The 16,331-nt window shown below is 39.7% G+C and overlaps 3 protein-coding genes across 6 annotated transcripts; 1 reads left to right on the top strand and 2 right to left on the bottom strand.

Annotated features, from left to right (window-relative positions):
- Positions 1 to 220: 220 nt before the first annotated feature.
- Positions 221 to 5,379, bottom strand: LOC109955141 (CD209 antigen-like protein E). Of its 3 annotated transcripts, XM_020591006.1 has the most exons (8): positions 5,305 to 5,379; positions 4,768 to 4,863; positions 3,481 to 3,652; positions 3,173 to 3,262; positions 1,419 to 1,682; positions 976 to 1,142; positions 749 to 882; positions 225 to 620 (listed from the first exon to the last, which is right to left on the bottom strand). In XM_020591006.1, exons 3-8 carry the CDS (start codon positions 3,599 to 3,601, stop codon positions 467 to 469), a joined length of 930 nt encoding a protein of 309 aa, XP_020446662.1. In that variant the 5' UTR covers positions 3,602 to 3,652; positions 4,768 to 4,863; positions 5,305 to 5,379; the 3' UTR covers positions 225 to 466. The 3 variants fall into 3 exon arrangements, with proteins under 3 accessions (XP_020446664.1, XP_020446662.1, XP_020446663.1); XM_020591008.1 differs by lacking the exon at positions 3,173 to 3,262 and having other exon boundaries at positions 221 to 620; XM_020591007.1 differs by lacking the exons at positions 4,768 to 4,863; positions 5,305 to 5,379 and having other exon boundaries at positions 3,481 to 3,854.
- A 510-nt stretch (positions 5,380 to 5,889) lies between these two features.
- LOC109955240 (C-type lectin domain family 4 member E-like) lies at positions 5,890 to 8,594 on the bottom strand. The gene is made up of 5 exons (XM_020591194.1): positions 8,389 to 8,594; positions 7,677 to 7,940; positions 7,432 to 7,595; positions 6,427 to 6,572; positions 5,890 to 6,053 (listed from the first exon to the last, which is right to left on the bottom strand). Exons 1-5 carry the CDS (start codon positions 8,447 to 8,449, stop codon positions 5,906 to 5,908), a joined length of 783 nt encoding a protein of 260 aa, XP_020446850.1. The 5' UTR covers positions 8,450 to 8,594; the 3' UTR covers positions 5,890 to 5,905.
- Positions 8,595 to 9,174: 580 nt separating this feature from the next.
- nek9 (NIMA related kinase 9) lies at positions 9,175 to 16,100 on the top strand. 2 transcript variants are annotated; one of them, XM_020591058.1, is made up of 23 exons: positions 9,175 to 9,626; positions 10,303 to 10,480; positions 10,567 to 10,622; positions 10,701 to 10,771; positions 10,857 to 10,962; positions 11,376 to 11,507; positions 11,609 to 11,719; positions 11,838 to 11,902; positions 12,011 to 12,061; positions 12,170 to 12,362; positions 12,454 to 12,598; positions 12,696 to 12,896; positions 13,221 to 13,267; positions 13,400 to 13,561; positions 13,642 to 13,750; positions 13,841 to 14,002; positions 14,157 to 14,324; positions 14,406 to 14,459; positions 14,567 to 14,754; positions 14,860 to 15,018; positions 15,139 to 15,243; positions 15,323 to 15,376; positions 15,484 to 16,100. In XM_020591058.1, the coding sequence occupies exons 1-23, from the start codon at positions 9,441 to 9,443 to the stop codon at positions 15,661 to 15,663; spliced, it is 2,883 nt and encodes a 960-aa protein (XP_020446714.1). In that variant the 5' UTR covers positions 9,175 to 9,440; the 3' UTR covers positions 15,664 to 16,100. The 2 variants fall into 2 exon arrangements, with proteins under 2 accessions (XP_020446714.1, XP_020446713.1); XM_020591057.1 differs by having other exon boundaries at positions 14,406 to 14,465.
- The last annotated feature ends 231 nt before the right edge of the window (positions 16,101 to 16,331 follow it).

Genomic DNA, 16,331 nt, shown 5'->3' with positions numbered 1-16,331 from the left:
AAGACCTAAGCACAACAGGCAGCTGAATTTGGAAAAGTGTTGACTTACTAGTAAATTTGGGTTGGAAAATTTCATAAATCTAGTGCATTATAGATTAATCCACACCCACCTTTGTTTTTTATGTGTATTCTAAGGCTACTGTCAGCATTTGTCACTGTTGTAGTAGGTCATTATTTGATATGTACACCCTCACAAAGATAACTGTTATTATTATTTTATTTATTTTTTGTTTGCTGAAATATAAAAGCAAAAAAGTATTGTATCATCTCCTGCAGGGTAGCTACTAGCAGTGTACACAGGCATCTGTTAGTATATCACAAAAGGAGTGTAAACATAAAATTAGAATGTTTTCAGGTGAAAAGTGGCAGGAAGAACAGTAAAACTTTTGAGGGCATTTTATTCTTACAGTTTTGAACACATGCTTATGTTTTCTGCCTGAGTAGTATTTCATAAGTGTATTCACACATTATCTTGGCGGCATTTCACAGATCCAGTATAACTCATGAATTTGGCACTTCCCATCATATCGGGTCTTCCAGGGATTTGAGGAACTATATGATACAATCCCACAATCCTCTCCTTCTATTCCATGGTTGTTTGGTTCTCCATCCACCCAGTACCTTAGAGAAATCAAAATCATGGTAACAAGTGATCACGTGTTTTCATCAAATTGATGTAGCAAACTGAAAATAATTAATAATGACCTGTTGTTCATACAGCATTACAAGTATAATACTGCGGCTCATACCTTTGTTCCACCTCAGTGACATTAGTAATCCACACCCATGTCCCTTCTGTCTCTATGTCAGTGAGACCAACCCAGGCTCCATTCTGCCAGGTAATGTCACCTTGCACGTTTGTTACAGTGACACTCACAAATGCCTGTGTAGGCAAACAAAGTGTTGGCAGATTCAGATGTCCAATTTGTAAAATTCAAATATTCAATATATTCTTTCTCATTTATTTTTAACCCACCTGCTCCTCGGGGTTATCGATCACGACCAGATCAGCCCCGTGACTTATGCAGTCTGCTCTGCTGTCTGGCCAATTCTTTCTGACAGTAGAAGACTCCACATAAGAAAAAAAATAGCAGGATGAGTTGTGAAGAATCCATCCAGAGAGGCATTTGCCACAGCTTCCCTCTAGAAGAAACAAAATGCCTGTTGTCACTTTAGGTGTTTTTAGTAGTCTAACTTGAAAACAAAAATAAAATAATAACTTTCATGTCAGCCAAAAAACAAACAAGCATGCATATAAGTAGGTTAGGTATATAGTCGTGTGGTCATAGGCCAATCAAATTCAAGGGTAAACCTGGTGAAAGGGTGACAGGTGTGTCTAAATGTTTGCTGTACCTTAATATTCTAACTTAACAGATTAAATAAAAATTATATTTCAAACACAATACAACTCTGTCTTACCAAAAGCTGATATATTGGACTGCAGATTTTTCTTCTCTGTTCGCAGTGTCTCAATCTGTCTCTGATAACCATCATTGAGGGTCTCATGCTGCTCAACTTGCATCTTTAACAGTGTATGGTTTTGGAGCGCCCTTTCTAAATCCTTCTTGGCCTCCTCTTCAGCCTTGATCACATCGCTGTGGTTGCTGCGGAGGTTGTTCAGCTCACTGATAAGCTGTGTTGCAGCTGAGTGAGAAACCTGGAGGGAGTCCTTGATTTTAGCACCTGAAGAAGAGGTGAGAACACAATGACACAAAGAAACAAAGAACTGTCGAAACTGTGTGAGGTGAATTTTCACACTTATGTATTTGTGTAAAAAAATAAATTTTCCAATGTATATATTTATAATGTGTAATTGTTATGTGTCTATGATTTTCTGTAAAAAAAAAAAAAAGGTTTGTGCACTCTGTTGAACTCCCAATAATTTAATTCAATAGAAGCAGCAATGTTTCGATCTATACAGGATCTTCATAAAGCATTATCAAAGGCTTTGCTAATTAATTTAAACTTACAGTTTAAGTTGAACGACTTTTTATTAACATGCCCAAAAATGTACTGAATTCTAGTTCTGAATGGTGAAATCTGTCATCCTCTAAAGAGTTTTTAACTTTCAATTCTAAAACTTAGGACTGCAGGATATGTGTCTATGATTTTCTTTAAAAAAAAAAAAAAAGGTTTGTGCACTCTGTTGAACTCCCAATAATTTAATTCAATAGAAGCAGCAATGTTTCGATCTATACAGGATCTTCATAAAGCATTATCAAAGGCTTTGCTAATTAATTTAAACTTACAGTTTAAGTTGAACGACTTTTTATTAACATGCCCAAAAATGTACTGAATTCTAGTTCTGAATGGTGAAATCTGTCATCCTCTAAAGAGTTTTTAACTTTCAATTCTAAAACTTAGGACTGCAGGATATGGTTCTTCTTACCATTGCTAACTCTGAGAGACGAGACAGTCCAAGTAACTTCAAACCAGTGCTGATTTATTCAAAGGATCACAGGTAAAATTAACATTACACGCTCAGGTATCTTGCACCTCCAACCTGCTCGCAGGCAGATATAAGATGAAAGGCCCTGAACCCACCAGGCCTATACATTATATCCCCTCGGTTGGGCTAGCCCCATACTACACAGAAACGTCAACCGAGACGTCTCTGTTACCAGCTTTGCAGCTGGTCATAACAGTAGTCAAAACATGAAGAAAATCAATGTGTGTGTGTCTGTTGATTAAGTGGTGTGTAGCTAAAAACATTCTCACACGACCTCTAGTAACATGTCGTGACATTAAACATAAGAACATATTATGGCTAAGGCTACAGTTATACACATCATAATAATAATATTAAACATCCTGTCTGCTGACAGTCATCAACTCTTCTCTCTAGTTATCCTTGACCAGATGTACCCTGTAGAAACTCATAAGCACAGAAAGGCCCCAGGTTGGCTCAGGCTCAAACCCAGAACCTTCTTGCTGTGAGGCGACAGCACTAACCATCACGCCACTGTGCCACCCTCTGGGTATGAAATGTGCTTTATAAATAAAGCTGCCTTGCCCGTGTTCAACAAAGGAAGCTACAATTTCTAAAGCATTCTGAAAAAAGCTAAATCAGCATTAAGCTTCTTGTGTTAGGGGTCAGTTCAGTTTTGTCATATACAGCAAAATTCCAAGGCAGAAGGAAATTAAAATTTTATCATATGAACAGTCGCACTCACATTTAACCCCAACAACTCCAGCAACTATCAGCAGAACAAGGTTCAGCACCCCAAGGCACAGCGTGACCCGTCGACTACATCTATCTCCACCTGTGACATTGTAAAATAAACAAAAATCATTTAGAAGTATGTGTCAGCTATGTGCTGGGTGATAACTATAATAAATGGCATTAAAGCTGCACTCCCTGAGACCTCATAGTAAGACTTGGTCCAATAAATTATCTCCAGCACTGCCCTTCACTTATTCATAATAATAATAACAGTAAATTAATTAAAATCACAGACATTAGAAAATCTTGAAATCATACCTTGGGGAAATATTTCATAGCAAGGGTGAGAATGTCCATCATTGTTGGAGAAAACTGGAGCAGCCACTGGTATAAATGATACTTCCTGCCCATTATCGGTCATCCTCTGTGGATTCTCCATTGTGGTGCTGTGGGCATTGCCAACTGGTCTGTCTGTTTCCTCCTTTTATATCTGCAAAGAAGATGAGTGTGTTCTGAAAGTGAATCCACCCCTAAACAACTGTTGGTTGGTGATGTTGAGTGCATTGCAATTGTTTTCCTAAGAGAATTAGATGTTGCATAGAGAACACAGGGGAAGTACGTGTTACATTGTCGGAGGGTTTTGTGTGTGAGTGTGTGCACATGCTACACTTCTTCAGAAACTCAGGAATGTGTTGGAAGGTTCTACTGACACATGGTACTTTGAGCTGGATGCTACTGTCAGCATGTTAACATGCTGATGTTTAATAGATAATTTTATCAGAGCTAGAAGTCACAACCCCACAGGCCTTACTCCATCATCTGAACTTTGTTGGTTCTCCATCCTTCCAGTATCTTTAGAAAATCAAACCATTCAAAAATATTAAATATTCAAAATACAATTATAATTTTAAAGTATACAATTACTAGAGCATTGCTGCAGCTCTCGCCTTTGATCCACCTCGATGGTATTATTAATCCCCTCTGTGTCTGTGTCAGTGAGACTGATCCTGAGTCCTGAGAGCCAGTTATCACCTGCCAATTTCTCCTCCTGCCCTTCGCTTCCGCTTGGATAACATCACTCTGGCTGCTACCGAGATAGTTCAGCTTACTGATGAGCAGTGTTGCAGCTGAATGAGAAACCTGGAGGGAGTCCTCCCTGAAGAAGAGGTGGGAACACAATGACACAAAGAGCCAAGGAAATGTGTGTGGAGATGTAGTCAAATACCCATTTTTACTAAAATGAACACTAAAGTTGTACAATGTTCACCTTTTGGTTAAGAAGTATGTGACAATTGATTGTATTAGGAGAACATTTTACAAAAATGTATGTCTGACTTTCAAATGTGTAAGTAACACAACTAGATTTGACATAAAAAAGCATATAATTCCTAAATAATTAAAATTTATTTTAAAAAATATGCATTTCCAAATATTCCTATATAATATTTTTTTCTGTGCTTAATGTAGCTCAGGGCATTGTCTAAAATGTGTTTAAAATAACTTTTGTGATATTGTTTTCATAAAAGACAAAAAGCGTCTGTTCAGCTGTTTAATGTGTGAAATTCCACTGAAGAGGAAAAACTTTTTGTCAATTGTCATACTCACATTTAATGCCAATAACAACAGCACCTTTCAGAAAAACCACATTCAACAGTCCCAGACACAGTATAATGCGTCGGGAGCTGGGGAAAGTGGGTCCACCTGTAATTGCAGTACATAAAACTGTTTTAATTCACTAAATAATGCTTCCAACAAATAAAAGAAAATGTTTTCCCTCATTGTGTTATCCATTTTCTATACATTGAAAAATTACATCTGAAAAACACAATAGTAACATGACTTTTCAAAAATAATATCTTGGTTCCTCAGTATAATCCAGAGAAAATCTGAATATTCTGTCTAACCTGACTGTACATTATACCAATACATGCACAGTGATTTTACATTACAACAAGCTACAGAAATATAATTATTATCATTGAGGTCTGGCTGCACATTTACCACATTCTAGCATTTTAATAAGCACAATGAATTTGTCCCACGATCTGAGAAACTAAGAAATGGTAAATAAAAAAAAAAAAAAAAAAAAGACACAAAAAACAGCAAATGTGTCAGACACCGCAGGACCTTTCAAACTCATACCTTGTCCAAATATTCCACGAGTATGGAAATGTCTGTCTGCACTGATATTTGCCCTTCTTTGTGGATTCTCCATAGCTGTGCAGTGAACTGCACACTGTTCTGTTTGTCTGCTCTTTTATATCCACAAGACACAGAGTGGGTTCGAGCATGAGTTCCTCTTTGTATTTGTGAACTTACCTCCCTTTTTTAGTTATGCGTGGACGTATACAGTAAGTTCAGGGGACTTATACTGTATAAATTCATGTTACACACGGCTTGCCTCCAGCAAGAATACATCAAGCTGGAAGCTGGCATGCCAAGGCTTTATGATGGGGGAAAGTGTGCTTCTGCTGATGCTCAGTATTTGGCTTACACAATGTTTTACACATTGTTTTTAGTTGTACAACTCAAGATGTCATGTGTTTTATTCAAGAGTAACATTTTTGTTCCACTCATTCATAAAGTTGTGACTGATGGAGTAACCACGCCACTCATGTTAATATATAATCAATGCATTTATTCATGAGTTAATACACATATAAACAATATATTTTGCTACAGAGGACATTTGAGTATCTGTCTTCTCGCCACATCCTGTATGTTGTCTTGTTTGACACGTGAACTAGTTGGGTCCCATTTCACACAGCCATTCCTTAGTCACATCACACTGTCCATCAAACCATGACTTCCTAGGGTTGTCTCTGATCATAAGTGCTGCACAGTTCTCACCATAGGACCCATAGTTGTTGGGTTCCCCTTGTATCCAGTACCTACAGGAAGGCTCAAGTTATACTTTTACTGTAGATGTATTTTTTTGTTGCTGTTGTTGTTAATTATCCGAAATCTGGAATCATGTTACAATATAACTTGCATGTAGAAGTCATTAACAGGTCACCACTGAAAATCTGTCCACTTTGCTACAGCGAAACTGTTTTAATCGCATATTTTTCATATGTGGTGATTTTGAAAAGATTTTAGTCAGTATAAACAGGAAGATTCAACTTGCGCTTTAATGATTGTCCTAATTTTACATCTATTCAAAAAAAACATTTTGTAAGGTTTATGGTCATCTTTGGTTGTGATATTTACATCAGCCCATCTCAAATGCATTACCACAGTATAGGTAAGTTCTAAAGCTCTTACCCTCCATGCTGCAGGGTCACATTATTTACCCACACCCACGTGCCCTCTTTCTGAATATCTGTAAGGCCAATCCAAATTCCTGGAGCCTCAAACCACCATGGTCGACCAGTGCGTTCCACTTTTGGTAGGGTCTCAAAAAGATTTAGCTAGGAAAACAGGGGTGAAGTTTAAGTTATTATTTTATACTAGTGTCAATAATTATAGGCCTTAGAGTGAGTAAGGCCTATGAAAAACATAACATATACAATTACCTTTGGAAAACAATGCAAATGACACTTACTCATTCATGTTCAGTATTTTTTCACACAACTCCTATAGTTTTCTGTCATGACTTAGCTATATGGTCATTTTTATCAGACTGTATTGTGTTATGGTTGTGCCGTCCCTGGTAGGCTAGTGGTTAACGCGTAGCGCTTTCGCCACAGTGCCCCGGGTTTGAATCAGGGTTGCGTCAGGAAGGGCATCCAGCGTAAAACACGTACCAAATGTCAACATGTGAGTCGTCAGTGAAGGCGACCCCTAAACGGGAAAAGCTGAAAGTGACTTCCTTTCTTTTATTGTGTTATGGTTGAGCTTTAGTGGACTGTATCATATGTGTTTCTGCTATTTTGTCCACTTAATTAAGTTAGATTTAACTCTAATTTGACAGTGTAAATGTGAATTAGATAATACACAGCATTGTAATTGTATTATTATAATCGTTAATTTGAATCATTATAAAACATTTGGGATTCTATTTTACATTGTTAAACTTGTGTTGATAATCAAATCAATTTTTACTTACTACTTTTATTACTTATTTCTTTTAAAGCCAATGGTGTATCTCCAGCTGGGTTTTGGTGGGCTGAGTCAAAGGACTAATAATGACTTTGTTTTCACTGTTTTCTAAAAGCAGTGGGTCCTGAAACTGAGAAGTTTTTACATAAATTGAACATGAAAACATAAAAAGTATCCCTGCCTATTTACTCCATCCTTCCCCTCTGGTTTACAGTGTGCTAGACCCACCTGCTCGTCCCAGTTGTCAATCACAGCCAAATCTGCCCCACGGCTGATACAGTCCGCTCTGCTGTCTGACCAGTTCTTCAAGGAACTGAGCCCTACTTTAGCATGAAAGTAGCATGATGTGTTCAATAACAACCATCCTGGATGGCATCGTCCACAACTTTCCCCTGTTAAAAAAGGAACATTCACAACAAGAAGAAATTGTCTGATTCCAGTATGCAATAAAGATGTATGTAATAACTTCTCACGAATATTAGATGCATTTGACAGTAGTGCTGCTCTCTCCGCATGTAGTGTCTCAAGCTGCCTCTGAAGGCTGTCACTGAGGGTCTTGTTCTGCTCTAAATGCAGCTTAAGTTGCTGATGACCACTGAACGCTTTCTCTAATGCTTGTTTGGCCTCTTCTTGAGCTTTGATAGCATCACTCTGCAGTATCTGAAGCTGCTTCACCTCCATGATGAGTGTCTGTATGGTCATTTGGTGGGGAGTAGATTCCTCATTGACTTTGCCACCTGTGATTAACAAGTAAGAAGGTCACCTTTTTAGTCCTCGTAGGTGATAATCAGAATACAAATTACTGTATATACCCATTCATATCAAATCTAAGTAATACTGTAAGCTCGGTAAAGGTTTTTCATAGATTTGGTTGTGAATTGTTTACGAAGGTGTACTCCAAACTGTCTCTAAACAAGTGATTGTCAAGATTCAGCACCTTCCTTGGATCAGTTATACTCACAGTAAATTCCAATAACAACAGCAGTTAACAACAGAATCGTGTTCAGCAGCCCCAAACACACGATAATCAGCGGATACAGTGGAAGACTTTTGGACCCAACTCTGACTGTGCGCATACATGCTGAACAAACAAATGCTTTGATGTGAGCTCAGTGTGAACAACAAATCATAAGGCTATAGCTTTAGCAAAATTATAATGAGGGCAGTTTGAAAACACAAGCCTACCTTTGGTTCCTGTATTATGGTGAAATGATTTTTCCTCTGTGCTGTAGTCATTTGAAATCATGGCTGGATATCCCTCTGGTTGTCAAGTTTTATTCTGCGAAATCTTCCTAGTGTCACTTTTATCTGTGTGAGGCAGCTGCTCTGTCAACATTACAAAACTGTGTTTGTGAGCGAGAGCTGCAGTCCCACTAACTGCTCCCTCTTATGAGAAAATGGCCCCTGAAAGTCTTTAAATAGTTGTCATTGTTATTTTAGGCTTTTAAGGAAAGCCCTGTTGATTAACATAATGAGAAGATCAGTGAATGTACAGTACTTTAAATGTGACACAGTCTAGTTAATAATGTTATTCATAGTTTAAAAAAATGCTCTGGTACCTTCAAATGTGCATAGCAAGAGATGATGAAGTTAAACTTCACCTGCTGCTCAACTATGCCGTTTATTTCTATGAAGGGGAAAATATTAAAATATGCCTGTAAAATATTTCCAAAACCTTTAGACAAGGAGTCTGTTTAATTTCGCAGTTTCCGGGTTTGTTGTTGCCTGTCAGTCAAGTGTCAGAGTCCACCCCATTTCAAACAATACTGCAGTTGTTTATTTGTTAGGCAGATTTATTGTAGTTGGTTTGTATTTCCATGACAGGCCAGGATTGCCAGGCGGCGCTGTGCTTTCCTTAGCCAATTCAAGCGTAATGTTACCGGAAACGCACTCTCCTGACTTTCATCGTAAAATTGACATAACACGCCAAATAATAAGCGTTTTATTCTGAAAATTCAACTAGCTGACTGGACGTCTTCATTTTTTGTTGTGTTGTACTTGACATTGCTGCAACTACTGTAGTTGCACGCACTTTGCTGTGTTGTATTTTTCCCCACTGTATACGTAAAGTAGCTTTGAGGTATCTGGTTGTACTTGTACTTTGACAGGGTCTTTAATAGTCGACACGGGTAACAGGCGCGTGTACAGTTTTATAGGAGTCTTTCAGGTAGAGTTGTATAAGGCCTGCTCGGGTTATTTCCATCACTACCGCTGGCTGACGTTAGCCCTAAACAGAAATGTCACTGGAGGACTATGAAAGACATTTCGACTCACTAAATTCAGATTTGGGTGGCGGGTCTGTGCTCAGTGAGCGATCAGCGTCGGGGACGTTTAATGGCGAAGAGGAAAAGTTACATTACATTCCTATCCGGGTCCTCGGGAGGGGGGCGTTTGGTGAAGCAACTCTCTATAGAAGAACAGAGGTAGGCTATCTCCACATCTCAGCACAGATTTATGTTTTAAAACAAAAAAAAAAAAAGCATGGAATACACATTATGCCATGCAACAATCTCGGCTTACTTCATGCAGACTTTGCTCTTGAAACAAGGTGACTGTCAGTGTAACACCAACAACAAGGAAGACACGTATTAATCAAGTTCAGAAGGCCCCCACAGCTTTTTCTTGAACAAACATGTACTCCTGTATTCTAAGATGCTGCAGATGGTAAAAATATACACATACAGGTGTATCAGAAATGTCTTGTTAACGGTGTTTTCATAGTTGAAATGAGTTGTGGTATTCTGACTGGTCAGCAGAACCCCTCTGTTTTCATACTCCTGTGAGAAATTCTTGAGAGAAAAAGATAAATGACTTTCCTATACCTTGCTTCTTTATCCTGGAATATAACTGGATGCACATACTGCAGTATATGGTTTGCAGTTGCGACTCCTCTATGAATGTGTTTTGAAATAATTATATATTATAAAACCTTGTTCTTCTGCATCAGTGAAGATTTTTCTTGTCTGTCTAACCTTTAGTAGGTAGTTATAAAAGTAGAGAAACGTAGTGTACTTTTTCTCATCTGGTGAGACAAATGTGGAGCCTATTTTTGGGCGCTTAGTACTATTTAATAAGATGTTCCCTCTGGCTTCCCTATAGGACAACTCTCTGGTGGTATGGAAGGAGGTGGACCTGAACTCGCTCTCAGAAAAGGAGTGCAGAGATGTCATGAATGAAATAAGCATACTCTCCATTCTGGAGCACAATAACATCATAGCCTACTTCAATCACTTCATGGATAGAAACACTCTGCTCATTGAATTGGAGTATTGCAATGGTAAGAAAATAGTGTCAGTGTCCACTGAAGATTAGTTGAAATGCTGTTCAGTTGTGACAGAACATTAAATGGCCTTATCATCACAGGAGGAAATCTGTATGATAAAATCAACCAACAGAAGGGGAGACTTTTCAGTGAAGAGGTATGAGTGCAACATTGCAGGCCATTAGTTTCATACAGTACAGACTATTACACATTTACATTCAACATTTTTCTTTAGGTGGTCATATGGTACCTGTACCAAATAGCCTCCGCAGTGTCATACATTCACAAGGCTGGGATATTACACAGGTTAGATGTTCAGCCCATTTTCATGCCCTTATTGAAGATGTCTGGCAGTGACTTTTGTAATGGAACCATGGTGTTTTTCCTGCAGAGATATCAAAACTCTGAACATTTTCCTGACCAAGACTGACCTCATGAAGCTGGGCGACTACGGACTTGCTAAGAAGCTAGACTCTGAGTTTTCAATGGCAGAGACTGTAAGTTGTGATTTTATCCTCTACCCCCAATATGAGCTGGTACATATTAACCGAATGTTACACAGTGGTGAAATACTGTCTTCACTCTTGGTGTAGTATTAGTGTGGGTTTTGAGTTTGTGTATGCTTTTTATTGTTGCCTTACCACTTTGTAACTGAGGTATAACAATAGTTTAGTGCATCACAGCAAACAGTGAGATGAAAAGGTACACTGTAAAGGTAACTTTGACTGTGTACAGTTAATATTCTGGATGAGGCGGCTGTTTGTATCCAGGTAGTAGGGTTGATCACAGACTAGATGAGGCTGCGGGTGTTTGGCAAATATACTTTGCAAATACTTATTTGAGCTCCATTGGCATGAGATACATGTTTTATAAATTTTCTTCTTGTGCTTTTTTTCTTCTGTAAATCCAGTGTGTGGGAACTCCATATTACATGTCACCTGAATTGTGCCAGGGAGCAAAGTATAACTTCAAATCAGACATCTGGGCCATGGGTTGTGTACTTTTTGAAGTCTTAACTCTTACAAGAACATTTGATGCAACGGTAGGTCTCCTAGAAGTAATTGACTTAGTTGTGTTAATCAGAAAATGTGATTTTTTTTAATGTCCAGACTTAATAAAACATTTTTGTTTCTGTCAATAAAGAACCCTCTGAACCTCTGTGTGAAAATAGTCCAGGGAAACTGGACAATGGAAGTGAACTCAGATGTTTATTCATCTGCGTTGATCGAGCTGGTGTATGAGTGCCTACACCAAGTGAGTGAGATGAATAATCAGAGGACGGTGGTGTTTCTAATAATTGTCAAATAAAGAGTTTGATACCAAAGGTAATACTGCATGAGGAACAAAAAGCTATTCTTGTGATGTGATCCAGGAGCCTGCAAAGAGGCCTACAGCGGAGCAGATTCTGGACCAGCCATTTATCTCCTGCTGCCGACAGTAAGTTGGCTGAAAGAAAAGAAAGTTTTTAGATTTTGTTAATAAGAAAACATTTTAGATTCTGTGGGATGCAGTCTAAATGCCCATAACAACTTTGTTCTCTGTTAGGGAGCTTGAAGAGCGCGTTGCCTTGCTGAACTCCTCAATGAAGAAACCAAAGTAAGCTGTTAACACTTGGTTCATATTCTACATTATAAAAACCTGTCTCTTGTGCCTTAAGTATGAGTTTGGGTATATAACTGATTTGTCGTCCTGACTCTACCATAGGCTGAGTACAGTGAACGAAACCTCTGTTGCTGTGGTGACCACACGCTCAAGGGAGGTGTACTTCTGGGGAGGAGGGAAGTTTACTCCCCAGAAACTGGACATGTTTAAAGGAGGCAGCAGCGCTCAACATGTTTGTGCTGGAGAGAGTCATTTTGCAGTGGTGACAGTTGAAAAGGAGCTATACACCTGGGCTGTGAGAATCTATCCATTACTCGGGCACAGGTATACTGAATCTAAAAGCTCTTGTGGTTCACTACAAGAAACTGTCTCAATTCTCTATTCAGAATGTTCAAGGAGGTGCCAAAATGGTGGGCCAGCTGGGACACGGAGACCAGGCCTCATACCGGCAGCCAAAGAAGGTGGAGAAGCTTCAGGGGAAGGCCATTCGACAGGTGGCATGTGGGGCTGACTTCACTGCTTGTGTCACTGGTGGGTGAGGAACTCTTCCTGTGAAAACAAGAACTTACGGGAGAAAATGTAAAGCCACATTTTTTTTATAATTAACCCTCTGCTGCTGCTTTTGTAGATGAAGACCAGATGTACATGTTTGGTTCAGACTATTATGGATGCATCGGAGTTGAGGGCGAGCTTAGCATGGAGATTTTGGAGCCAGTGCTTCTGGAGTTTTTTGAGGAGCGGCCTGTCCGTCAGGTTTCCTGTGGCGACAACCATGTGGTGGTTCTGACTCAGAGTGGAGACATCTTCTCCTGGGGTTGCGGAGAGTATGGTACGCAGGGTTGCTGTATGTGCTGTCAGTAAGCCTCTCACAAGTTGTTTTTGCAGTTACAACTGTAGCCACCGGGTGGAGAAAGTGAGGTGGTTTGCATTCTTGTGAAGGTGATCTTTCATAAATTTCCTCAAATTTGGCACAAATGTCCACTGAAATTCAAGGATGATTACATTTTGGTGGTCAGAAGTCATACTGACCTCATATCTGTCCCATTCCCATCAATTTGACTGGTTAGCAGAGGGATACAACCACAGAGTAGTAATTCTAGTTTAATTTATTCAGAATATTTTAAGAAAATTTTGCTCTGCTTTCCTGTTGCAGGGCGTCTCGGCCTGGAATGCGAGGATGACTTCTCTTCTCCAATGCAAGTAAGATGTTGCTCCCTGATCTGGTATATTCTTGACTGTCCTAAAGTCATACAGGTGCCAATTAGATACAAAGTGTTTCAAGGAATATGATAAATATAATAAAAGTTCTGTCTGTTTTTTTTATTTTCTCAGGTGGAGATCCCTAAAGGTGCCACCATCTCCTCAGTGTCATGTGGCAGTGATGGAACCTTCTTTTTAACAGAAACTGGCAAAGTCCTAGCATGTGGAAACAATGAGTTCAACAAACTGGGTCTGAACCAGGGAATCTCTGGCATCAAAAACCATCCTGGAGAGGTACTGGGCTATACCTATGGGACTGTAATAAGATAGTTGATGCAGCTATGTTTATACATTTTTCCTGTATTCTACACCAGGGTTACCAGGGAATCCCATACATTACCACACTGACCTTGGTAAAGCAGCTGTCAAGGTTCAAGATCCAGGTCATAGCTCCAGGGAAAACCCACACAGTTGCAATTGATGGTACTCAGAAAGAGGATGATACTTCTCCTGTAAGATAAAGGTGTCACAATTTGAAAGAAATGTTATGTCATGTGACTTCTGGTTTTGCAGGACGTGGTCGGCTGATTACCTTTGGCTGCAACAAGTACGGACAGCTGGGTGTGAAGGACTTTAAGAAACACCAAGGTGTCCAACTCCTGGTTGGACCCTTCGGAGGGAAGATAGTGACCAAAGTGTCTTGTGGAGATGGCTTCACCATTGCAGCCACTGAGGGTAAGAACACATTGTACATTTATTGAAATAAACATCTATGTTTTTTCGAGTTCATGTCAAGGTTTGTGCAGTTTCACTTCGTGCTGGAATCGATTTCCCAATACCTTTGTTTTTGTGAGTGTATCATCATCTATTTTTTTTGTTTCTCTTGCAGACAATCACATCTTTGCATGGGGAAATGCAGGAAACGGGAGACTTGGGATGCCTGCTGATAAAGGATTTGGTTCAGAGGTTTGCCCCGCCATGCCAAGGCCCATCTTTGGTTCCCTTCACCACGTACCAGACCTCTCCTGCCGTGGTTGGCACACCATTATCATAATGGGTTAGCAATGAGAACCAGACACTTGCACATTTTATGGTACAAGCAGGCAGCTGTGAAATAAATACATTTTCTTCTTTACAGAAAAAGTACTCAACTCCAAGACTATACGCTCTAACAGCAGTGGAGTATCAATCGGTAGTGGTAAACACTGTTCTTTTGTCACTGATTTGTATGTTGATTCAATTTGTTTGCCTCTAGAATAAGTCTACACTGTTGGTGTTAATGTCTGTGTGTAAATATAGGAGTGGGCCAGGAAACATCTACATCAACAGTGGATATGGACATAGAACCTGGTTCTGAGACAGAGAGTCGAGATAGGGGTCTTGGTGGTACACTGGAGGCTAATACGGAGGAGTGCTTCACAGGGACCTCGATGATGTTAATGGCAAATCAGACTGGAGACAGCTCCTGCCCTCTGTGGCTTAGAAAGGTTGGTTACTACAAAAATTCCAGGGACCAGTGAAACCTTTGTTTGAATCATACATTTGAATGGAGCGTTGCATTGTTCTAATTCAGGAAGATTCCTGTTCTACAGGAGCTTGAGGATGCAGAATTCATCCCGATGCCAGAAGACTCCGAGCCATGCACTCCTGACCAGCTCTCTTCTTTCTCTGAGAGCGTCACTCTACCTTATGAGGAATTGAAAGAAATGACGGCTGCAGCTGCAGCAGTCAGCAGTAGGAAAGACCTGCCGGTAAAACTGACGCTGTTATTTGCACTGATCAGACTAATTATGAAATCCAAACTTTTAAACTTTCACAATACTGCTGCTCACATCCACTTTCAACCTCTTCCTCTCTGGTTGTCTCCACAGACTAAACGAATGGACTGTGATGAAGATAATGGACTGGAGGAGTCTGATGTCTGCAAAAAAGGAGAATCGGGTGTATGTTGCAATGCATGTAGAGAGGTCATACAGGTATATCCACACAGTGCAACTCATGAACTAATGAGAACATCTCATTGCTGCAGCATCCAACCTCACTTTTATTTTGCAGCTGCGAGAGACAGTCGCTCGTCAAGAGATGAGGATCCAGATGCTCGAGAAGCAGGTGAAGCATTTTTCCCAAAAGCTGCCCGTGCACCTCAAAGCCTGCTTTGATTCATGAACATCCAGTAAATAGCAGCATACTGTAACCTGTGTTCTTGTCATCCCCAGGTCAGTGACCAGCAGAAGGAGAATGAGAGGCTCTGGGCAGCAATCAATCGTTCAGCGCTACGGGAAGCTGGGTGTGACAATAATGGAAACCATCAGTCTGAGCGTGTGCCTGGGGATGGAGGAGGAAGAGCAAGTGGATTCACAAACCATGGGAACAGATCTGCAGGGGCCAGTGTGTGAGGCTCTACCTGCAGAGTTCAATATCGTGGGAGAAGTGTCAAAACTCTTAGCACATAATGAATTAAACAAACTGGTTAAATAGGAAGTGAAGGTGCAGAGAGTGCATACTCAAAATGGTGATGTTGCAGTATACATGTTTTGGCATAGCGTTGCATGATTACTTTTAATGCATTTATAATACTGTATAATACCTTGGACACTCTCTTATGCACACTTGTGTTCACCTGGGTGGGGTGATCTAGCTAATTTCTCCATAGACTGAAATGTTGGCTGGATTCAACATAAAGCATTGGACCTTGACAGCGGCGAGAGACAATCTGATTATAGTGTTGCTCTGCAATGTGAATGTTAAGTCCATGTGTTATTACTGTTGACCTTTAGTGATGTCAGCATTGAGACTTCACTCCTTAGTGCCTCAGTTATAAGTGTTATTTACATAACAGGTGAGATCAGCGTATGCAAAAAGGAAACTCTGCCAGTTCATCCAAAGTTAATGTTTCTTTATCTCAGATGTTGAGATGTGTGAAGATTGGCAGCCACCATGTTGTCATGTTGACACCATCTTCTAATGTGAAAACATAGCTGTATTGTGTATCACTTTATTTTTATATTAATTTCATCTGATATTTTTAAGTGCCAAAAATGTGCCAAATACAATACAGTCTCAA

The sequence above is a fragment of the Monopterus albus genome, unplaced genomic scaffold (assembly GCF_001952655.1).
Source record: "Monopterus albus unplaced genomic scaffold, M_albus_1.0 scaffold13.1, whole genome shotgun sequence".
Lineage (NCBI taxonomy): Eukaryota > Metazoa > Chordata > Actinopteri > Synbranchiformes > Synbranchidae > Monopterus > Monopterus albus.
This window is presented reverse-complemented; position numbering and strand designations above follow the sequence as displayed.

Bases quoted from the DNA above. Each gene is read 5' to 3' on its own strand.
- LOC109955141 (XM_020591006.1), bottom strand. From the start codon at position 3,601: ATGGAGAATCCACAGAGGATGACCGATAATGGGCAGGAAGTATCATTT. The intron at 1,683-3,172 runs GTGAGTGCGACT...CCTCTTCTTCAG, and splicing joins TGGAGTTGTTGGGGTTAAAT to GTGCTAAAATCAAGGACTCC. The intron at 883-975 runs GTGGGTTAAAAA...TTGCCTACACAG, and splicing joins TCGATAACCCCGAGGAGCAG to GCATTTGTGAGTGTCACTGT.
- LOC109955240 (XM_020591194.1), bottom strand. From the start codon at position 8,449: ATGATTTCAAATGACTACAGCACAGAGGAAAAATCATTTCACCATAAT. The intron at 6,573-7,431 runs GTGGGTCTAGCA...CTGTTTTCCTAG, and splicing joins TTGACAACTGGGACGAGCAG to CTAAATCTTTTTGAGACCCT. The intron at 6,054-6,426 runs GTAAGAGCTTTA...GCCTTCCTGTAG, and splicing joins GTGACCCTGCAGCATGGAGG to GTACTGGATACAAGGGGAAC.
- nek9 (XM_020591057.1), top strand. From the start codon at position 9,441: ATGTCACTGGAGGACTATGAAAGACATTTCGACTCACTAAATTCAGAT. The intron at 10,963-11,375 runs GTAAGTTGTGAT...CTGTAAATCCAG, and splicing joins AGTTTTCAATGGCAGAGACT to TGTGTGGGAACTCCATATTA. The intron at 11,720-11,837 runs GTGAGTGAGATG...GATGTGATCCAG, and splicing joins TGTATGAGTGCCTACACCAA to GAGCCTGCAAAGAGGCCTAC.